Below are 23,413 nucleotides of genomic sequence, written 5' to 3' on the forward strand. Positions count from 1 at the left end.
GCCACCCTGCGCACACTAGCACTCAGACCTCCTAACCCTCCTTGGTCAGTAAAAGCCCTGAACTGCAGATGGAGGTCTCATTACGGAGAGGAGTCAGATGTGTGCAGCTCTGAGGTAAACTTTTATTTCTTGGCTACAGGACTTCCACACCCATGCTCCTCCAGGCACCTTCTACCCTGCCCAAGGAGTGGCAACCCAATCCACAAGGTGCCGTGGCCAATGGGGTTGGGGAGTCACTTCACATTCCAGGCTGCAGGAGTGAGGGGACTTGGGGACTCCCCCCACAAACTTTTGCCAGCAAGAGGCCATGACTCACCCCAACCCCAAATCCTGCATCCTGGTGGGAGGTGACAATGCCTCCTCCCAGCTCTCCACACCTAACAGGGGTGTGACCAGACAGGGCAGGACACAGAACCCCCAGTTTCAGTAAGGGTATCCCCCAAATGCTGGCTCCTGCCCAGGTCACAACCCCAGCCCCCATCAAGGGGCAGCAGAGGTCTCTCCTTCTTTGTCCTCATCGATGGACAGAGCCCTCCACGCCAGGCAGGACAGAGGCAAAGTCAGAAGCAGCAGTGATGGCAGGGAAGGAGCAGGCACCAGAGACTGGTGGGCTGCCAGCTCAGGGCCCAAGGCTCTTCTGAAGTCAGGGCAAGTCATCTGTCCATGGAGCTCTGGGGCTGGCCACTAGGTGGGCGTAGTCTGCTGTGATACAGGTACTTGGACACCTTTCTGTCCCGATGCTGGGGATGAGAAGGGGACAGAAGATAGTGAGTCATCAGGGAAGAGACAAAAAGGCCAAGGGAAACCTGGGAAGATGGGGAGAGGACCAGGAAGAAAACGGGGCTCATGTTGCGGGGACCAAGAGAGTGGGGTGTCTAAGGAAGGTGGGCAGAGATGAGGAAAGATGCATGCTGGGATTTAGTAAAAGACTGATGAGGTGGGAAGGGGTGGCTTGAGGCCTGGTGGGATACATGGAATAGGAAGGGCTAGGGAGGTGGGACAGGTACCTAGCTGATACTTGTCTTTGGCTGCTGCCCGCTCCTTGGCATCAAAATACCAGACAGTGATGGCGTACCTGGGGACCAGGGAGGTTGGAGATCAGTTTTCTGCAATTCCAGCCACATAGCCAGTGACACTAGAGGCCACCCTCTTGAGCCACCTGGTTCTGGTCCCACCTAGACCCCCTCTCAGCACTTCATCACTCCTAGTCACTCTGAGGGTCTGACAGGACTTTGCTGGCAGAGGGAGCACCTGGGCACATCCCCAGAACTACGGGTCCTACCTGGTAGCATAGGCTGGCTTCACCTCGTGGGGGTTCCGCCGGTCAGACCAGAAAATGAGCAACCGGTCAAAGAGTGGTTCGATGTTGGCTACCACAGGCCGGCCCTCAGGGAAGATCTGCAGCAGGCCGCCATGCACCTGGGGGCGGGCCAGAGGATGAGGCCGGCTGGTCCTGCCGGGAGCCTCTGCCTTGCACTGGCCCCCAGGAGCCCACCAGGGGGCGCAGTGTCAGCAGGCATCACTCCCTCCCACCACTCAGGCTCTTAAAATGAATGACAACCCAGAGTCTGCATCACCATGGAGATGGGCAGGAAGCTACTAAAGACAGGAAAAGGGGGAGAGTGTTCATTACAAGGCCGGGTGGGGCTGGGCAGACAGCACCATTCCCGGAAAGGGGGGGAGTTCCCACCACAGTCAGCCGGAGAGGAGGTGCCATTTCCCAGGAAGGGCCGGCAAACCGCACCGCCCCCCTGTGGGTTGAGAAAAGCACAGGAAAATGCCAGGATCTGAGCAGGGAGCGGAAAATGGAGTGGATGCACACCGCCCCAGCCCACCCTCGCCCCACCCTCGCCCCACCCCCTACCTTAACGTCCCAGTTCTGATTCAGGTAATAGATACAGGTGATGCAGCGCCCATCGCCGTGGGGATTGTCAACGTGCCTCACGTACCCCAGCCCGTTGCCTGGGTAACACGCCACCATGGCCTGGCAGAGACGGAGGGAGGTGGGTTTACTGGGGCTACACAGGCACATTTGAGGGAGCAGCCATTACCCTCCTGTCTCACCCCTCCCAGCCCCTTGTATTTCCCTTGATTCCTTGGCACCCAGATGGACTCAATCAACAGCTGAGGGCTTGATTTTTTAAAAGATACCCCAACCCCACCTCAAACATTTCCAGAAAGTAAACCAATTTACACGTTTCCCGCTGTGCAGGGACGGGACCTCACAGCCCTAGACCAGGGGTTCTCACCCTTGCTGCAGAGGGGAATCACCGGAGGAGCTTTGCAACCGGGATGCCCAGGCTCACCTCAGAGGTTCTGATGTACTCGGTGCTAAGGTAGGGCCTAGAATTTTTTAACATTCTCCAGGTAATTCTAATGTGCAGTAATGTTGGAACTGCTGCCCTTGACTACAAAGAATCCTCACTAAATAAATTACCTGTTCCAGACACATCTGAACCAAAACCTAGAGTCTGAATAAAAAGTGAGACCTAATTCCAACTCTAGGGATAACTTGCTAGGTAACCCTGGACGGTCACATCGCCTGAATGGATCTCAACTGCCTCATCTGTAAAATGGGGGTAATAAACATGTTCTCTGTTTACAGCAGTAGCAATTAATCCCTCTGACAGCATAACTTTGGAGGTTCCAGATCCCGAAAGACCTAACCAGACTCATTCCAGGCTTTAGTTTCTGTGTGTATAGGTCTGGCTACAGGGTTCTCGTCTCCTCTGCCGGACAGCTGCCACTCCCCTGGCCCAGCCCCCACCATGCTGTGGCCAGGGCCCAGGGGATGTTTGCCATGAGGCAACTAACAGAAAGGTGGCTGTGGGGTAAAACAAAAGGCCCAGCCACTTCTGCAGACCCAATTCCCTGGTTCAAGTCTCAGAGCCGCCACATGAGCTGTGACATCAGGCAGGTGACTTAACTTCCCTGTCTCAGATTTCTCATCCATGAAATGGAGCAGACAGCTACTTCACAGGTTGTTGTGGAAATTCAACAAGATAACAAACGTCTGGGAAGTCAGCCAGCACAGTGCCTACCACATGACCAAGAACCAAAGCACAGGCTGAAATACCATTTAAAACTTCTGCCCAAAGCCACTTGGGGCTCTGGATGAGGAAGGAGGCAAACAGGAGAAGACAGGCGCAAGGGCCTTTCCACTTTTCCCCAGTTGGGGACCATCTGTCTTGACCCCTCCACCCAGGTACAACTGCTGGCTTCTGCTCCCCACCAACACTCAGCTACACCATGGACCCCACCCAGCATGGCAGTTACCAAGATCATGATAAACCTTCATGATCAAACAGATCAGTGCTGCCGAAACAGGAGGCTTGTCAAGCACACCTCAGCAGGCTAGGCTGATTCAGTCTCTCATCCTCCTCCCAACACGTTATCCCCAGGGCTCACCCTAGTGCGGATGTTAACCTGCTCTGCATTAAGCACATGCACCTGATCCACCACAGAACCTGCCCTGGGAGAGAAAGGCCAGGAGGGCTGCCACCATCTCTGGCCTCAGAGCAGTGGAGAAGCTGAAGACTGTCTCTCTGGCAGCACCAGGGTACGGTTAGTGAGAAAGCCCCAGGGAAAACCCTGGCCCCTACACCCCAAGGTTCAGGGGCAAGAGCCTTCTTTGCACTGCTCACTCCCTGTAGATAGGTCAGCACTCTGAGCAACCACATCCCTGGGAGGAAAGAATGTGGCCATGGCACAGGAGGCTTGGAACCAGTGAGTCACTGATTAGAGATAGGCAAGGCCTTCCCAGTTAGGAATCCAATTGTGCTGATTCTGCACGAGGATGGGTGAGGGAAGGGGTCCAGGGCTGCACCCTCTTCTTCCATAATCCATCCCACACAGCAGCCAGAGACCCTTTTTTTTTTTTTTTTTAGCTCTCCATTGCATCCAGAGAAAATACAAATTCCTGATCACAGTCACCAAGGTCCCCAACCCCATCACTCTGCATCCCACCACAAGGCCTTTGCACCTGCCTGGGACACTCTTCCCCCTGACCCGCCCTGTAGTTCAGGACTCAGGTCAAGGGTCAACCTGAGTTCTCCAGCTGATTGTCCATTCCACTGTGAACGTGAAATCAACACAGGTGCCTGTTTACCTAGTACTGGTCTGAAAAGCAGATGCATGGAAGGCCCTGGGGGCCAGGCCTGCCTCCCCTGTGCCCAGTGCAGTATCTGCTGACTCAGAACCCCACCCCCTCCACTCCGCCCTGCCCTGTACACGCTCGCACAGGTTCTCCCACCATGCACGTGAAGGCTGGGCATAGAAACAGCAACCTGCCCTTTAAGGCACCCCCCCTTCCACCACATACACACACCTTGGGGGGTGGAAAAATCCTCCGGCCCCAGGGCTCTCCTGTCCCCACAAGGGAAAGCCTCAGCCCTCAGGGACAACAGGAGAGTGACAAGGAAAAGTTGCTCTTCCCATCTCAGGGAAGGGGCAGGTGGGATCAGAGCCAGGAGACTAAAGAGTTTAAAGTTATTGACAAAACGTGCCAAGAGCCGCGCACCACCACAACATACATACACATACATATACATACACACACACACATCCCTCAGTCAGAAGCCTGTGACTGAGCCAATGACAGGTGGCCCCACCTCCAAGCTGCTCTTAAAGGAGCAAACCAAGCCAGCTGGGCCTTCCCTGGGGTCCCCTCTGGCAGCCCTTTTTGCCAGTGGGAGCCTACTTTGTCCCCCCTGCAAGTCAACTGAGCACAGGGACCAGGGAGAGGAGGGAAAGTAGGACAACACAGGAGCTCAACTCAGAAATGACCAGGGAGCAGGTTACTGCTAGCCACAGCCCTGGAGATCCATGGCCCCACCGTAACTGCTGCAGCCCACCTCAGCACCCCACAGCCTTACTCCAGAGCCTGGGGAAGGAGTCCAGATGTGGCCCTCTGAAGGTAGAGAAGGCTGGAGTTGCTGTCTCACTAGGCAGGGGAGGGTCAGAGAGGGACTCTGGTGATTGGGGGCTGGCTCCTCTCCTCCCTTCCCAGTCCAGCCAGGCCTGTTCTTACCTCCCCAGGGCAGTAAAGGTCATCTAAGGCTACAAACATCCCAACAACTCCCCCATCCCCAATGCTAGTCAGGGCCCTGTCCCCAACCACTCTAAGGTGGGAGCCACCAAAGGAGGCACTGAAGGACAAAAGATCTGCTCCTCCACCCTTCCTTCCCCAAACTGCCATAGACTAGCAGAGGGGATTTAACTTGGTTTCCCTATTCTGTGGACCAGCAAACTGAGGCTCAGAGCAGCATCCCACCCTTGGCCACCCCCTGACAAGGACGGCCAACCCAGGGGTGAAGATGCTGAGCCAGGGAGGCTACAATGGCCTCGCCTGCACAGGAGCCAAGCCCAGGGAGGGGCCGGCTCTGGCTCCAGCTATCAAGTAACGGGAGGGAGAGGGAAGTAGAACAAGTTCCAGCTGGGGTGGGGAGGAAACAGGCCTCAGCCCCGGGGGAGCCCTGGTCCCTGAGCCAGTTCCAGCCTGAGAGGAAAGCCACAGAGGCAGAACCCAAGATGGGATCTGAGAGAGGAGGGAGGGGACATCAGGAGCTCAGCTTCACGCCTACAGGGCAGAACATAGCCCGTGCCATCAGCCAGGCACCACTGGTGTGGAGCAGGAGGCACTCTCTATAGGGCCTTCTCCAAAGGACACCATGCCCTGGACTCAAGACCAGGACCGTCACACTCTTCCACGGAGAGAATTATCATGTCAGCAAGCAGGAAAGGCCCTATGGACCACTGTCTTACGCAGAGCTCCTGACTCCAGGTTCCTGAATGGGCAGCTGGAGGACCAAGAGGCCCTGAAAACTGCCTGTAAGCTCCAATCACATGAGCGTTTTTCTTAAGACAGAGTCTGTAGCCTCTGGAAGAGTCTCAAAAAGCCCCCAAAAAAGGCTCCAAAAAAAGATTGAGAACTACTACCCTAAAGCAAAAAAAAGAAAAAGGGACCAAGGACAGACACATAAAGGCAGAGGGTCAAGGGAAAAGAGACAGACAGGGATGAAGTGACAAAAAGGACAGAAGGGATAGAGGACAGGGACTAGGGAAGGATGGGAAAGATGGGGACAAGAGCTCCACTGAGCCAGGCTAGCATGCAGCCACCCAGAGCCACCGCAGGAAGCTGTCCTCAATGCAGATGCCACAGTAGGCACACAGGGCATGATGAAGACCAGGGCCAGGTGTCCAGCACAGCGGGCAGCAACCCTTCCCTCTGCCCGGGGGGCCTACTCATCACTGCCACCCTCCCCTCCCGGTTCTCCTGCCTGGGAGACAAGATAGACTAGACAGGCCAGCACACAGGGATGAATGGATGGATGGACGGACAGGGAAAGGGAACAGAGGCAGAAATGTGTGCCTGTCTATGTTGACCGTTCTTGGTCTGCGGCCCATAAACAAACCATCAAGGGACTGTGAACCCCACCATGGCTCACACACGCGTGTGGGGCTGTGAATGTCCCTCATCAGGTTCTAGGGGATTCCTGGCAAGGTCAAGAACCACTGTGGCTCCATGGTTTACAGGTGCACAAACTTAGGCCCACAGGGCGGCCATAGAGCCTGAGTCCCCAGAAGTGAGGGCTCCCCCTCCACTGGAGCTGCCTAAACCCTTCTGTGACCCCAGGAGCCTGTCTCCAAACCCACCCATGCCCAGAGCACTACGCATCCCACAAACAAGGTGCGGTGAAGCCCCTCCACAGAAGGCCTCCACCCAGCCTTACCTTGGTGCGCCCGTTGATGACGTAGCTGCCCAGCCGCCCGGCGCAGTGGCGGATTACAGAGTCCACGTGGGCCATGAGGGCACCTATGCTTCGGCAGCCAGGCTCGTGGCCTTCCACCCAGGCAATCTGGTCCCCACGGATGCTGCGCGGCGGGATAGCCCGCTGGCTCACTAGCTGCCCATCACGCAGGCGCCCACCCCGCTTCAGGGCCTCCACCTCTGCCAGCACGCGGCCACCCAGCGCAGCCCCCAAGAAGCTGTCCTTGACGCAGATGCCGTAGTACCGCATGCAGGGCACGATATAGTCCAGGGCCAGGCGCTCAGGCGCAGAGGGCGGCGCCTCCTCTATCAGCCCAGTACTCGCCTCACCACTGCCCCTGCTGCAGCCACAGCCCATGCCACCCTCCCCCTCTGCCTCCTGGTTCTCTTGCCTGGCCCAGGGACGCTTGCCAGGTGAAGGGGCATCCCCACCATCCTCGGCCCATTTCCGTTTTGGGGCCTCAGGCCGGGCACCCTGGGCTGCCAATCGCTGGCACCCCTTGGTTACCAGCGCTGCAGCGCCTTCACTCTGCAGTGGCCGCAGCTCACCGCCATCCTGCCCACCAAAGCCCTCCCGCAGGGGGCTGACAGTGGTAGAGGTGGTTGTGGCTCTGGGGGTCCCACTCCCTGCTGAGGCCTCACCAGGCGCTCCTGGACAGTGGTAGGAGGGTAGCAGGGGACAGGGCAGGTAACTCTCCACCCCCATCCTGGCCCGGCCAGGCTCCAAGGGCTCTGACACAGACCCTGATAATTGAGGGAGAGCCTGACTCAGGGGCTGCGGCTGGCACGGGCTGTCCATGGCAGCAGTGTCTTCATCCCCCGGGCATGGAGGGCACCGCCCGGGCCCATGGTGCCACCCTCCTCCACCTCCTCCACTTGATGCAGCTCGGGGCCACTGGGCCTGGTGTGGGGCAGGGTGAAGCAGGGCAGGCAGTAGGGGCTCTTCTCGTGCCCTGAAGGTGCTTGCTGGTCCCCAAGTCCTCTGCTGTCCCTAGGGGCTTGGGAAGGGACCCTTCAGGGTGGCTGGAGGGAGAAAGAGAAAAAGGGATGTAAGAGGAGCTAGAGGCAGGCTGGGAGAACGGTGGGGGAAGGTATGGGCAGTAGGGAGGAAGATGACAGGGGCAGACTTGGCTACAGAGACCCCCACAACCTGAGGCCAAGTGGAGGGGAGGGACCTGAGACTTCGCTGGGGGCGAAATCACTGACAGACAAGGGGCAGCGAGGGGGAGGAGCTGGAGGAGAGAGGCTGGGTAGAAAACACAAAGACAGAGGACTGTGGTTGGGGCTGTGGGACGGAGTACCCACAGTCACAGGGAGGACGCCTGAAGTAGAAAAGGAATGGTGGAGGGGTGGGGAGTAGGAGGGCTGGAAACAGTCAGGAGGGACCTGCCTGGGTATTCCAGAGAGACACAGACAAATGTGGGGGATCCACAGAGTCAGAGTTAGGAAGGTCAACAGAGGAAACTGGGGGGTCCAGAGACAGAAAAACAGACCGGAGGGAAGCTGGGAGGGGGGGCCTGAGAGAGCCAGACAGCACGGGGTGGTGGGGTCGCCCTGAGCCCAACAGGAGGAGGCCTGCTGGGGGCGGACACACACCCGGACGGGAGGTCCTGAAACAGAGGACCTCGGGAAAGGAAGGAAGGAAGCCTCCAGAAAAGGGTCCACAACGACAGAGGGAAGGGCGGAGGGTTCACGCACTCGGGGACAGGACGAGGGAAAAAAAGCGCTCCCTTCCCAAGCCCCTTCGGTGTGGGAGGCCCCCTGTGGGCGAGTAGGCGACGCAGGCAGGGCCGAGGGGCTCGGACCCTGTGCCCCCTGCCCTCGGCCTCGGCGCCGCGCGCGCTCCCCGCCCCCACCCCAACCCAACCCCTCCAACCTTTCCAACGGCCGGCACCCGACGTGCCCGGCGCGCGTTCCCTCCCCCACGCCCCACCCCCACCGTCCGTCCCCGGGGTCGCCACGGCCCTCCACGGCCTGCCCTGGCGCACACCCCCACTCCCCGCCCGGTCTGCGCCTGCGCCCCGGCTGGGGCTTCTCCCCTTCACTCCCTTCTCCCCCTGCGACCCCCTCACCGAGCTTTTTCCTCCGGCCCCGGCGCCGCCGTTTGTGCCAGCCGCCCTGCGCCTCACAGCGCGCCATACCCCGCCCCCACCTCCCGTGACGCCCCGCCCCCGCCTCGCCCGCTGGGCACGTGACCACGCCGGGCCGAGGAGAAGGTGTATGCGCAGGCGCGAGACGGACGGGGCTGGGCGAAGAGGTTCTTAACTCCCCTCTCCAGAGAGGAGACGTGGGTCCGTTACCGACGCGAGGCTCATTTGTATTCTCCACTCCGCCCTTTCTGCGCGGGAGGAGGAGCGCAGTGAGATAGGCTGGATCAGGGGCGGGGCGTTCCTGTGCGACTTAGACTTAGCCGAGTGGGCGTGGCATGCAAATGACATGACTTACATGGACAGGCCCACCCCCTCGAGCCGAGAACGCTGCGGAGTGACGAGTAGCGGGGCTGGGGAGTGGCATGCAAGGGATTTCATTTACATGGGCGGCCCAGGAACGGGGGTGAGAAGCTGAGAAATGGCTACGCAGTTAGTTGGGAAATGTATGCAAATTATCATGTCAGCAAGTAATTTACATAAGTACTTGTTATAACGCAGGAAAAAGAGAGTGCGGGGTGTCCTTGAGAAAAGGGAAAGCGGACTAGAAGGGAGGTGCAAATGTATCATATTTGCATGACCCGCTCCGCCCTGCCCCCTCGGGACAATTGTGGAAGTCAGAATAAAGAACCAGAGAAAGCTACGTACAGAAGACATTGGCGTGACAAGCCCCGTCTCATTATGAATATTTTAGGCCACCGTGGCTGGGAGGACAATGCAAATAAGGTCATTTTGAATTCCCCATCCCCTCCTTTATCGCTCAGGGGGAAGGGGATGGGGTTCAGGCCTCTCGCAGAGTTGGCAGTTGGGAGTGTCCCCAGAGCTACACCAGTCCCTGGCTGGCCACATGAGAGGGGGTAGGGTGGTCCACCTGGGCTCAAGGAGATGCACACCGGTATCAGGTATGCACGTGTGTCGAGCTGTACAGAGGCCAACAGTTTTCAGGGGCACACACAGGGTTCACGATCACACACAGGATCCAAAACACACACAGGCCTCATGGTCACACATACACAGGCACACACAGAAAGTAAGTCACCGCCTGCGACTTTCAGGCTTCCGACATGTATAGGCAAAACCAGGCACAGACCCAGAGGCCACCCATGGGGGCACATTCCCATTCCCTGGCCTTGGATCCCAAACAACACCTCTCACCAACGTAATCACCAAGGACACAGAGTAGTTACATGTTACAGTGTCACACACAAGCAGCACATATTCCTATAGACGCTGTCCCACACACAGGTATTGGAAACGCTCTTTCACACACTTCACAAACCAAGGGACATCAGTATTACACAGTGAGCCTTGAGCATGCATTGTCACAAAATGTCCACATGGTGACAAACTCTGTCCCTCCACAGTGGGGGCACCTGAGTCCTGGCGTACTCACAGTATACGCCACACCATGTCCAACCCAGAAACAAGTCTCCCAAACATGATGACACATGATTTTTCCATCAGGGACCTCTATTTGTCCCACCCCAAAATGATGGAGGCCAAGGCACAGGTGTAAACAATGCTTTATGGGGGAGGGCAGGGACAGGACGGGCCTCCAGGTAATAAATAACACGTACTGGCAACAGCAGGGCCAGGCAGGGAGTTGGGGCCAAATGACCCTGGTCTTAGGCTTTCGGAGCTCTTGGGGTATGGTTAAGGGTTCGGGGGGACAGAGGTTAGCCAAGACAGAGGAAGCAGCAGCAGGTATGGGTTCCCCCTTCCCCCATGGCTCAGTCTTGCCCCAAAGCCAGGCCCCACCAGGCTAGGGAAGGGGGACAGGTGGCGGGGCAGCTTCTCCGGGGCCAGGGCAGGTTGGGACACGGCTTCCCAGGGCCTGGTCTGGGCCCCAGCCGGAAGGGCAGGGCTGGTCCTGGAGAACACGTGAGCTGAAAAAGAAGGGTGTGGTGACCTGGAGGGACCCCGGGTCTGTTCAGCTGGTGTCTTGGTCTCATTTTTGGGTATCATCCTGCCCTCTGATCTGGGTGTGTCCATCTGTCCATACTCTTCTGTTTCTCTCAGAGTTTCTTCACTGTCTGTCTGACTTTGTTTCTCCTCTGCAGGTAATTTTGGGGTCTCCCTCTCTCAGTACCTGCAACTCCTTGTTTGTTTTCCTCAGAGGGCCATCTGAGTCTATAAAGGGACATTTTAATGTCTAAATTTGTATCTCTGTGTCCCTCTATGTTCCTAGATCACCCTGGCTCTAAGTCTCGTTCCAGTGTTTTCCAAGCTGGGGAGACACATTAGGTTCATGGTTCTCAATTCTCACTTTGGCTGCATATAGCATTACCCGGGAGCTTCTAGAAATCCTGAAATCACTTCAGAATCTCTGGGGCGAGGCCTGAGCATCAGTATGTTTTAAAGTTCTCCAGGGATTCCAAAGTGCAGCACTGCATTCATGAGTGGGAAAATCAGTTTGGTGGGCCTTGACCATTTTTTTATTCAAATAGAATAAAACAGAATAGAAAATATCAGCATTTATCATATATAATAAGAACACTGTATTGGTCCACAGAGACAGAAAGCAAATCGGTGGTTGCCAGGGCCTGAGTGGGGAATGGGGAGTGACTATTTAATGGGTATGGGGTTTCTTTTTAGGGTAATGAAATGTTCAGGAACTAGATAGAGGTGGTGGTTGGACAGCCTTGTGAATGTACTGAATGCCACTGAACTGCACACTTTGAAATGGCTAAATTTGTGTTATGTGAATTTCAACTCAATTAAAGAAAAGAATATTAGTGCTAGGAAAACGTGTTTGAGTTTTATATGTGGGTGTGACTGTATCAGATCAACATATAAAATATATTTCCTCCTACTGTTTGATGTCAACAAAGTTTGAAAAAGCAGTCTTCTGACCTTTGACCCACTGAGGGCAAACCCTAAAACACACTCTATCTACTAAGCCCTAAAGTGACGAGGACACACCCACCCACTTCTGCACCGCCCAGAGTCTTTCAGATGGACAAGAAGCAGCTTGATGGCTCAGGCCTATAATCCCAGCACTCTGGGAGGCCAAGGCGGGAGGATCACTTGAAGCCAGGAGTTCAAAACCAGCCTGGGCAACAAAGTAAGACCCTGTCTCTACAAAATAAAAAAAATAAAAATAAAAATTTTTTAATTTTTAAAAAAGAGCCCCCATTTTTCAAGTCTTTACTGACAAGGCCCCATTCTGAGCACTTTATATGAATTAACTTCTTTAATCTTCTCAATACCATAGGAGGTGAGTACTGTTATTGGCCCCATTGTAGACTTGAGGAAAATAAGGCCCCCCAAACACAGCAGGTGCAAAGGCCTGGGAGGACAAGAGAGCACTATTCAAAGAACTCATCCTTTCCTGTCCTCCCTTTCTTTCCAATTCCACATCCGTTCCATCAGGACATCGCAGTGGCTGTGCCTTCAAAGTAGATCCAAAGTCTAACCACCTTCGAAGTCTAATCACCTTTTCCCCCAGCCTCCCTGGAGCTGCCAAGGCTGGGAGGAGGTTAAGCATGAAGTACAGAGGGGAGAACTGGCAAGACAGACACACACCCAGGTGGGGGGAGGGATGGGACTAAATCCTGCAGGGTCTTGCAAGCCTGCCAAGGAGTTTGGACCAAGCATGGAGGAACAGGCAAGGCTTCCTGGAGGAGGGGAGGAGGTTACCAGGGAGAAGAGGTAGGAATGGTGTTCCAGGCAGAAGCAAAGCATAAGCAAAGACTCAGAGGCATGGAAAGAACTTCGGCGTGGCTGGAGCAGCCTGAGAAGTAGGGAGAGTGTAGGAGCTGACGCTGCTAAGGCTGGCAGGGTCCAGTCCCTGCAGAGGCTCAAACACCAGGCTGAGGAGCTTCAGCTGTGTCCCACGGACCCTGGGAACCAGGGATGGCTTTAAACAGGGGAGGGACAGGAGCAGATGTGCATGTTAGAAAAACCCAGTGGTTACATCAAGAGGGGCAAAGACTACAGACAGAGAGCAGGGAGGATACAGACCTATCCACTTCTCAGCCTCTCTGCCTGCCCTCACGTCCTGTCCTCCTCGACTTTGCAGCAGCCTCCTCACCGGTGTCCAGCAACCACTTCTGCCCCCCAGTCTCTTCCCCATATGCAGCCAGAGGGACCATATGAACACCTGAGTCAGATGTCGGCCCTCCTCTGCTCAGAAGCTCCCTGTGGCTCCCACCCCACTCAGGGTATAAGCCAGAGCCTTCTCCCGGGCCCACGAACCCTGACTGATCTGCTTCCCTCCACCCGACCTCACCCCCTGCCAAACACACACATCCCCCGCTCCAGCCACACTGGCCTCCTTGGGCTTCCTCCCCCAAGCCAGGCATGACCCTACCGCAGGGTGCTGCACTTGCTGTGCTCTCCCTAGCACGCTCTTGCCCCAGACCCCCGCAGCCCTCCCTCCTCCCCTCCTTTGCTCAAATGTCACCCATGTTTAAAATCGCACTCCTCCACCCTCCCCAGCCCTCCTAGCAAGCTTTATTTTTCTCCATAGCTCTTACCTCCCTCACTACTACGTAAGTTACCTAAACATCTTGTTTATTGTCTGTCTTCCCGCAAAAGAACGTCACCTCCCTGAGGACAGGGTTCTTTCTGTTTTACCCACTGCCGTATCCCCAGTGCCTTGAGCAGGGCCTGGCACACAGAGGCACCCAGTAAACAGGTGAAGAACTATGAATCGGCGGGTGAGTCCCAGGGAGCAGAGCTGGCGGTGACCTGCGGCTGGGGTGACAGGTGGATTCCCCATGACCAGCAAGATAGCTCACTCTAACTCAGGGGTTTTTGCATCTTTCTCTCTGACTCAGCTTCTCTCGTCATCACGTTTTCTGTGTCTCTGTCTCCTCTCCGTGTTCCCCCTTCCCACCCCGCCTCCCTGAGCCCCCAGCGTCCCACCTGACTCCGCAGGTCTCAGCAGCCACACGGCTGAGGGGCCACAGCCTGGGCACTGCGAGGCTGCCGGAGCTGGCGAAGGGAAGCGTCGCCGTACTGAATGCCCGAGCCCATCCTCTCGGGGTCTAGCTCACCTGTGGGGAAGGCGAGAGGTCATGACTGGTCCCTTGGAGACCCCCAGGCCTGCCTTCCACCCCCACTCTGGTCTGCCGGGGCCTCACCTGAGTCGATCTTGTTGAGGATGGTGCGGGCGCACTTGAGGAAGGCCTCCTCCACGTTCTCGCCCGTGAGCGCGCTGGTCTCCAGGAACATTAGCTCTGGAGGGGCAGATGCTCCAAGCGTCAGGGCCTCGGTCAGGCCCCATCCTCCACTCCAGCTCTCACCTGCTGGCTCTCATTCCGTTCCTCAAGTGTTCCACCCAGCCTCGCCCTCACCTCAGGGCCCCCCTACATGCTGCTCCCCTGCCACGAATGTCCCCCTCCCCACATGCCCACCGAGCTGTTCCTCCTTCAGAGCTCAGCACACACAGCTCCTCCTCCAGAGAGTCCTCCCTGATCTCCCAGGCTGGGGCAGGTGCCTCCATTGGGTTCCCACAGGCTCCCATGCCCCCCTGCTTGTGCCCCCATCCTGCCTCCACCCCTCTGCCCATGCCTAACCTTCTACCTGGGCCTCGCCTATCCTGGCTCTGACCCCTCTCCCTGTGCTTCTCCATCTAGCCCTGACCATACTGGGCTGTCACTGTCTGGAAATGGGTCTGTCCTTCCTTCCACGCCCACCTGCTGAACTGTGAGCCCCACGCAGGCCGGGCCTAGGGCTGTCTTCATCACTGTGTCCCCAGCTCTGTCTAGCACAGGCCCACCAGAGTCTACTCATCAGCTACATGACAAGGCCTCACACTAAGTAAACTGGAGCCAGGATTCAAACCCACATGTCTCTGATGGCAAAACTTCCACTAAACCTGGAGCTTCCAAAATGAAGGAGGCATATCCCAGCCAGCAGATATGATTGGTTTGGCCAACACAATGTTTTCAAATGAGTTGATTCTTGCAAACCTTTTGGCATGGGCTGTCAGTACACCTCCCTTAGCAACGGTGCCTGTTACCCTGGGATCTGCCCCATCCCACCTCCTATATTCACAAAATGTGCCTTTCACCTAGGCTAATCTGAGTTTACAATATCCACCTAAGCCAATGCCCTGAGCTGCCTCCTCATGGTAATCGAAACCTTAGCAGCCAGCGTGAATCTAGCTCTCACTTCATATCGGTATATGGAAGGCTTTCCACGGACACCTCCCTTCACCATCACGGCACACCATGAGGAAGAAATGTTATGATCCCATTTTTCAGGCGAGGAAACTGAGGACCAGCGTAGTCACACAGCTCACGTACAGCAACATTCGGATTTGAACCTAGACCTCTGAGCCTCCGTGTTCCCCTGCTGGGCACAGCCACTGAGAGCCAGGGGTCCCTGTGGACAGCCTGCCCCCTCCGCCACCTGGCCCAGCGCACAGTTCTCACCGTTCTCCTGAGCAAAGCGGGAGGCCTCTAGGAAAGTGACCTCCCGCTCAGGGTCCAGGTCCTTCTTGTTGCCACAGAGGATGACCACGATGTTGGGGCTGGCCAGCGTGCGGGCGTCGGTCAGCCAGGCAGCCAGTGAGTTATATGTCTCCCGGCTGTGGAGAAAGGAGAGGGGAGGGAGGCAGCACAGGAGAGCAGCCACCATGCCCCACCCTGTCCCATCCCCTCTGCACACCCACCTGGTAATGTCATACACCAGCAGGGCTCCAGCCGCCCCTCGGTAATAACTCCGTGTCACCGACCTGTGGGGCCAGGGGGACTCAGTCACCCCCAAGGTTGGGGTCTGCCCCAAGACTGCCCCCCTCTGCAGAGAGAGACTGGTGGTTCGAAGGCCCCCCTTCCCTGCTGGCCCGTCCCCCAAAACCTGGCCTTGGTCTAGTTGCCATACAATTCCTCTTTGCCTTGCAGTCTCTCTCTTAGCTGTCTGTCTGCCTCTGTGTCCCTGTCTTTCTGTATCTCTTCATTGGTCCGTTTCTTTCTTTGTGTCTTTTTTATGTGTGTGTCTTTAATTCTCGATTTCTCTCTGTCTCTTTTTCAGTTCTGTCACTCTGGCTCTGGCTCTTTCATCCTTACCCTTGCCTTCCCATTCATTCATGCGCTCATTCATTCAACATTTTCTGAGCATCTCCCCTCTGCCTGGCCAAGTGCTAAGCAGCATCTGCTAGTCCCCATCCTGCTGTGTTGGGTGGAGGCCCCTTCCCAGTGTAGCCAACTCTCTGCATTTCCCATCTCACCAGTCTGAGTCCCTCTGGAACTCATGCAATCACTCCACACACATTTATTGAGCACTTACTGTGGACCCGGCCCATGTCACACTCTTGTCTCTCTTTCACCCTCTCTCTCTGTCTCTGGGCTCTATGCACCTCATGCAGGAAACCAACACATGAGCATTAATTTAGCAGCTACTAAGTGCTGCCCAGAAACCACACTTCTCCACGGATTGAATGCCCTCTGTCTTTCTCCCTGCTGTCGGTCTCTGTTTCTCAGACTCTCTCTCAAAGTTTCTTTGTGTCTATCAACTTTTCTGCAGACATTTCCTGAAGACCTACGCATCTCTCTCTCCACAAGACGTCCATTTCTCCATCTCTCTGCGTATACCTGTCCGACTCTCCCTGTCTGCCTCTGATCTGTTTCTCTTTGCATCTCCTCACCTCCTTTATCATTGCCTTCATCTCTCTCCCTCTGTCTCTCTTTTTCATTCCCTTTACGAGTGTGTGCCTCTTTCAAGTCTCCCCTTCTCTTTCTGTTTTAGTGTCTCTCAATCTCTACTGCTCACCCCATCCCGAGCCTCACTTGCTCTCTTTTTCTCTGTCTCTTTCTCTCTCCAGAACCCCCCCTAACCTTGACTATATATACCCGCTAACCACGGTCTCTGTTTCTCTCCCTTCACCGTGCCTGCCCTCTCACTCGCGTCTCTGAGTGACTCTGCACGTATCTCCCTCTCCCTCCCTTCCCTCCCTCCTTAGGAGCCCAGCCCACCTACCGAAACCGCTCCTGGCCAGCCGTGTCCCAAATCTGTAGCTTCACAGTCTTCCCACCCACGTTGACCACCCGGGATCCAAACTCCACGCCAATTGTGTGGTTAGAGTCCTGTTTGACTGGGAGTGGGAGGGAGAGAGGAGGCAGAGCAGGGGCTCAGAGGATCCCCCATCCTCCAAGGCCTTCTCGGTCTCTACAAACCCATTCCCACTGCTAAGGTGACTGAGGTCAAGGAGAACCCAGCAAAAAGTACACACCACGGCAAGGACCAAGAAGCCAGCACTGGAGTTGTACCTATGGCCAGCCCTGCCCACCCCACCAGCTGCCCACCTGCCCACACCATGCCCATCACCACAGCTCAGTGCTCCCGGGACCACTACCAGAAACTCACACTTATTCTCAATGAACTGATGAAGGAGACATGATTTGCCAGTTCCGGCACTGCCGATCACCAGGAATTTGAAGAGGAAGTCTGATCAGATGAAGCCAAAATCAGGGAGAGAAAGATACAGGGAAAAAAAACTGAAACTAAGAGACTATCACAGTTAAAGGGAGAGAAACAGACACAGGCAGAAATAAAACAATAGACAAAAGTAACAGATAACCGTTATATAGTGCTTACTGTGCCAGCCACAGTTCTAAAGGTCTTTACTTATATTAATAGTTCACTTAATCCTCAGGAAAACTCTATGAGGAAGGTATACTAAAAATTATACCCATTTTCCAGATGAGGAAACTGAGGCCAAAGAGATTAACTGACTTGCTCAAAGCCACATAGTTAGGCAGAGCTTAGGTTCAAACCCAGGCCAAGGAGCTCCAGAGTCCAATTCTTAGCTATTATATTTAACAGTTCTTCAAACTCATTTAATCAAGGACTACAACCCAGCCCCTGCCCCTCTTGACTTTACCCCCTACCATCCTCTAACTCATTCACTCCACTATAGCCCTTGGCCTTCAGTCTATTCCCCGAAAATGCCAAGCTGGTTCTCACCTCAGGGTCTTTGCACTTGTTCCCTCTGCTTTTGTGTATTTGTTGAATTATGGGAGCTCCCTCTAACACCTAAATTGGAACTTCGCCACAACTACCACCTCGTTTTGTACATGATTTTTCATGATTCAATACTGATTTTCCAATTCTCAACCTCTCCTTCCCTCTCTCTGCCCAGGACATTGCCCCTATTCTCAAGCTCAAGCCTCACTCCCTGCCACCAAGTACCACCACTAATTCGAGGACAATCCATTCCCAACCTCATTCCAGACCTCTTAAGCCAGATCCACCTCAGGGTCCAGAGCATCCATTCAGGGTTGACCTCCGCCATTCACAGCCAGCCCCGCCCCATTCACTCAGGCTCCGCCCCGACACATTAAGGCCCACCTCTTCCCTCAAGACCTACCCTGAACCCCTGAAGGCCGGTTCCCTCAAATCCCAGCCCAGATCTATTGAACCCATGCACCAGACCCTCAGGCTCCACCCAAATCGATTAAGTTCAGCCCCAGACCTACTAAACCCCTCCCAGCATCCACTTAGGCCCTGCCCCCAAACATCAGACCCCGCCCCCTGGCATATAAAGCCCCGCCTCGTTCCCGCAGGCCGCATCCTCTCCGGGCCCAGACCCTAGACCCTAGCTTCGGCCCACCACCCTCACCGTAGGTCTCGGCCATGACTCGGTCGCGGCCGCTGAGGGCCGCAATATGGCGCCGCGGCCGCGCCTTCTCCTCGGCTGGCAGCCGCTCCACTCCGGCTGCAGCCCCGGCTCCTTCCTACTCTCCGGGCCGGGCGCCGCCACTTCCGCCTCCACCCCTCCTCCGGCGCGACCCGCTAAGCCTGCGGGATACCAGGCCACGCTTTCCAAAGGGAGGGATTGGCGGACTCGCGGGCGGGGGGCGGGACCAAAGGCGCGGATTGGTGGCGAGAGAGGGGCCGAGTTAAAAGGGGCGGGACCAAGACGAGCGATTGGCTGAGCAAGTAGGAAGGGACTGTTCAGAGTTACTTCGCTGAGCGGAGGAACGGATTTGGTCGGGAGTACGCGGACTCAGCCGAGTCTCCGGATTGGGTAGGAGCAGATAAGGGGGCACCATACGAATGCAAAGCAGAGGGCAGGGGCAAGATTGACAGAGCCTAGAAGAGCGGCGGATCTTGAGCTGGTGGCAGCGATTTCTGGCCTCAAAAGCAGGAAGGAGGAAAATGGGGAGGCGGTGGGGAGGGAATACGCACAGGTTACTTCCCACCTCCCTTTGCAGATAATCTTTCGAGGAAACCTTTGCTCTGCGATGTGTGTCCTCTTCATGGTCCGATTGGCTCATACTCATTGTAGTGTAGTCTCTAGACCAACGGGAGGGACAATCCCCCGGTTGTACTGTTTAGGTTCTCCTTTGCTTTTGTGTGAGATCTAAGCTTAGGAGCCCGTCTCCTGTACCTCCGGTACCCGGCTTGGAGCGAAGGGCTTTTACCAGTGACACTCTGCCTAGCAACCATTGACGTTACCTCATTCAGTGGGTTGATTGGCTCGATTCAGGAACCTGTTATTTCCTTTGTACATTCCCCACCCTCCCAGCGCGAAAAGACCACAAGCCACGGGCAGTTTGCACTCGGTTGATGTATTTGCATAAAGCCAGGGAGGGAAAACGGCAGGGACAGCGGTAGGCTTAGCTCACTGGCAGTAGAAATCCCATTTCTGAAAAAGAGAAAGGGAAAACAGTGGAGAAAAAAACCAGCGGTTACACCACAAAGGATCTAGTGGGTTTTATTTAGCAAAGGCTGTAGCCGCAGGGGCTAGGTTTGGCCACACAAGTGCTATCTATGCAAATTAGCCTGGAGCCCTTTAATCTTCGCACCTCCAAACTGGACCCATTTTACAGGTAGTAATAAAATTGAGGTAGGGAAAGAATTTTGCCCGTCCACACACCTAGAAAGCCAAGGGTAGGAGCATCTTTGCCCATTATCACAACCCAAGGATCCTCCCTCCAAATTCTTGCCGGATCTCATGACACTCACATCTGTCTTCAAATCGATCTTGCCAGGTTTCAGGGTCTGGTCCTCTCGGACAATGCTACTGGGGAAATAGCCCAGGCGGGCAGCCACATCTCCATAGTAATCTCCCTGAACCTGGGGAAAAGGAGTTAAAAGCCAGGGTCTGGAAAGGTGGCAAGCTCATTCCTGCTGAAAGCCTTTGCACTGTCTCTTCTCCCTGATCTCCATATGGGTGCCTCCATCCTTGTTATCCGAATCTCAGTTTAAATATCCCCTGCTCAAAGACCCTTCCTGACCACCTGATATAAAGTAGCCACCCAGGCGCTCTATATTAATTCTCACAGCAGCACATATTTGCTGATATTTTTGATGGCTTGCTTATTACTTGTTTCCCTCTATTAGAATAAAAGGGATTGTTCATTGTTCTATTATATCTTCAGAGTCTAGAACAGAACTTGGCGCCACAGTAGGTACCCTAAAATTGCTAACCAAAGTGAAAACAAAATAGGTCACAATATCCCCCCTGCCAACATCTCTATCTCATTTCTCCCCCTCAAATTTTCCCTTCATGTGGAAAATGAGTTTACTCCCACTCCAGCCCAGTTCCCTTCCCTCTTTTGCTCTCCCAAGACTCACGCTGCCTCCCCAGAAGAGCCGCCCTCGGCCCTTCAGCTTGGAGAAGACATACACAACTTGGCCCCTGTGTATGGTCAGGAAACGGCAGTCGGGGGCCACGTAGTCCTGAAGGGCCACCGCCATAGAGATGGGGTCTGGGGAAGGAATAGAAGGGAATGACAGCACCCCACACACACGGGCCAACAATCCAAGCCCCCAGTTCTCCCCTCCCCACTCTTACGGCTGCATTCCTCATCAGCACACAGCTTCCGGTCAGCCAGCTTGGGCATGGGGTGGCCTCCATCACAAGGCCCTGGGAAGGCAGACAGCAAGACGATGACACCAAGCAACACTGGGGACCAAGCCATCGCCATCGTGGACTATGAGCAAGAGAGTGACCAAGGAGAGAATGGGGACTCCAATTTCCTTCTGCCCCACCCCCTCCAGCAGCACAAGGAAACTTGTGTTCTCAGTCCTGTCTCCGCCCTAAACCCGTCCCAAATTTCACCCACCTAGAGGCTGCTACCCAGCCAGAACCATTTCAAAGACAGGGTGAGGACTGCCAGCCCAAGGAAATACCCAGATAAGGCCCAGAGCAGCCCAGGCCACTCCAAGAGACAGCCCCCCTCAACAATCAGAGAGGCCCAGACAGGCAGGTTGAGAGATTCAATTCCATCTTCACTTGAGTCCGCTTAGCTACCTGGGGTCCTCTACCGTCCCCTCTAGGGACAGAACCAGAGGAGCCTGTATGGAAAACCACCTTGGAATTTCCTGTGCTGAGAGGCAGAACAAGGCAGCCCATTGATTAGCAGGAACAGCCTCAGCTCCAAGTACTGAGTGAATATTGTGTGTTGGGCCTCGCACTAGGCAACGTCCCATGATGCTCACTACTCCTCACCAGCCGCTTCCTGGCTGATGACCTGGGCTAGGCTATTTCTCTTCTCAGAGCCTCACCGTCCTTATATGTAAAATGGGGATGATAACAACTGCCAAAAGTTAAAGTGCATTCTCAAATAAAAGTACGCTTTTATTTGAACTCAAATGGATACTCTGTAGCCCCTCAGGAAGGGCTACTGTAACCCCATTTTACATGAAAATGGAAATGTAGAGAGTTAAGGAACCCCTCTAAGGCTATACAGCTGTAAGTGGAGGGGCTAAGACTTGTCTTAGGCCCTCCCACCCCATCTTTATGCTACCCCACGTCACAGGGCTCGTGTAAGGCTTAAATATATCCAGCAGATTTGCAGGGCACGTGAGTAAAGGAGCATGTGAAGTGACCTCACAAGGATGCAACCAATAAAATCCAGACCATAAATATCTTAAGACAATAAACTGCCAGATAAGGAAAAAAATGAGACGGAGGGGTGGCCGAGATTTGAAAAGACTTAAGAAGCATATCACCAGTCACGACATACGTATCTTACTTGGCTTCGGAATCAGTGTATAGAGGTATACATATGAAAGTATTGAAAATCTGAACACTAACCAGATATCTAGTGATGTTTCAAAACGGGTTTTTTTTCCTCTTTTGATATTTTCGAGACAGGGTCTGAGCCTGTTGCCCATGCTAGAGTGCAGTAGTTTGATCATAGCTCACTGCAACCGCAAACTCCTGGGCTCAGGTGATCCTCCTGCTTCAGTCTCTCAAGTAGCTGGCAGTACAAATGCACACCACCACGCCCAGCTAATTTTTTTTTCTATTTTTTGTAGACACGGAGCCTTGCTATTTTGCTCAGGCTGGTCTCAAACTCCTGGCCTTAAGCAGTCCTCCAGCCTCAGCCTCCCAAAGTGGTAGGAATACAGGGGTGAGCCATCGTGCCTGGACCAAAACTGTTATTTTTCTTAGGTGTGATCATGGCCTTGTGGTTGTTATCTTTTAAAGAGACACAGATGCTCCTTGATTTTTGATAGGGCTACATCTCAACAAACTCATCATAAGTTGATATAACTTAACATCGCTAAATGCATCTAATATCCCAAACTAGCTCATCGTAAAGTTAAAAAATTGTTAAGTCGAACCATCATGAGATGAGAACCATCAGGACTTAACTATTAACTGATAGTAAGCTAATAGAGATTTGAGATTTCTGAGATTTGCTTCAAAATAATTTGAGAAGGGCAGAAAGTGAGCGGAATCCTGCTTTAAACTCAATTTGGCCACAAGCTAAAAACAGGTGAAGCTGGTAAGAGCTTCTGGGAATTCAGATACTATTTTTTCTTCTTTTATATGCATGTCTGAACTTTCCCACTTTAAAACACTTTTTAAATTACTGGTTTTCACCAGTTTGGACTGTTTTCAACCTGTTTAGACTGGTTTAGACCAATTTCAACCTGTTCCAGCCAGTAATGTCCCGTTTTGACTGGTCTTGGCCAATCATAGCTGGTTTCATCCGAATTTAACCAAATTAGACCAGTTTGGACCAATCTTAGCCGGTCATGGCTGGCTTGGGCCAGATCTGGCTGGTTTAGACTGGTTAAGATTGTTTTCAGTTGGTATTGACCAGTTTTAACTGGATTTGATCAGTTTAGATCAGCTTTGACTGAATTGGGCCAGCATGGCTGATTTAGACTGGTTCCAGCCGTTCCTGGCTGGTTTGGCTGTTTTAATATGGATTTGACCAGATTGGACCAGTTTGGACCAATCTCAGCCAATAATGGCTGGTGTCGGCCAGCTCCGACTGGTTTAGACCAGTTAAAACTGGCTTCAGCTGGTCTCAACCAGTTTCAACTGGATTTGACCAGTTTGGATCAGTTTCAACTGAATCGGCTCAGTCATGGCCGATTTAGACTGGTTCTATCTCATGGTTGGTTTGGACTGGTTCCAGTCATTCACAGCCGGTTTGGGCTGGTTTAATCTGGATTTTACCTGATTAGACCAGTTTATACTAGGCCCTGATCCAGGCCCTTGAGAGTCATTGAGCAAGGAAAACTGACAGCCTCTGGTGGGGAAGACAACCAGTGAACACAGATCAGGTTTATGAGAGTGTGT

General features: G+C 54.3%; 3 protein-coding genes across 3 annotated transcripts; all 3 read right to left on the reverse strand.

Annotated features, from left to right (window-relative positions):
- Positions 1-93: 93 nt before the first annotated feature.
- On the reverse strand, positions 94-8,962 carry EGLN2 (egl-9 family hypoxia-inducible factor 2). Its single transcript, XM_012657039.1, has 6 exons — positions 8,842-8,962; positions 6,732-7,792; positions 1,865-1,984; positions 1,283-1,419; positions 1,008-1,075; positions 94-740 (listed from the first exon to the last, which is right to left on the reverse strand). The coding sequence occupies exons 2-6, from the start codon at positions 7,566-7,568 to the stop codon at positions 685-687; spliced, it is 1,218 nt and encodes a 405-aa protein (XP_012512493.1). The 5' UTR covers positions 7,569-7,792; positions 8,842-8,962; the 3' UTR covers positions 94-684.
- Positions 8,963-10,421: 1,459 nt separating this feature from the next.
- On the reverse strand, positions 10,422-18,658 carry RAB4B (RAB4B, member RAS oncogene family). The gene is made up of 8 exons (XM_012657040.1): positions 18,485-18,658; positions 17,230-17,310; positions 16,843-16,957; positions 15,539-15,601; positions 15,300-15,454; positions 14,004-14,099; positions 13,786-13,916; positions 10,422-10,802 (listed from the first exon to the last, which is right to left on the reverse strand). Exons 1-7 carry the CDS (start codon positions 18,498-18,500, stop codon positions 13,801-13,803), a joined length of 642 nt encoding a protein of 213 aa, XP_012512494.1. The 5' UTR covers positions 18,501-18,658; the 3' UTR covers positions 10,422-10,802; positions 13,786-13,800.
- Positions 18,659-19,419: 761 nt separating this feature from the next.
- MIA (melanoma inhibitory activity) lies at positions 19,420-21,152 on the reverse strand. The gene is made up of 5 exons (XM_012657041.1): positions 21,125-21,152; positions 20,666-20,804; positions 20,446-20,579; positions 19,834-19,944; positions 19,420-19,513 (listed from the first exon to the last, which is right to left on the reverse strand). The coding sequence occupies exons 2-5, from the start codon at positions 20,796-20,798 to the stop codon at positions 19,490-19,492; spliced, it is 402 nt and encodes a 133-aa protein (XP_012512495.1). The 5' UTR covers positions 20,799-20,804; positions 21,125-21,152; the 3' UTR covers positions 19,420-19,489.
- Positions 21,153-23,413: the final 2,261 nt, after the last annotated feature.

Source organism: Propithecus coquereli, unplaced genomic scaffold (genome assembly GCF_000956105.1).
Source record: "Propithecus coquereli isolate 6110/MARCELLA unplaced genomic scaffold, Pcoq_1.0 Scaffold53, whole genome shotgun sequence".
Classification (NCBI taxonomy): Eukaryota; Metazoa; Chordata; class Mammalia; order Primates; family Indriidae; genus Propithecus; species Propithecus coquereli.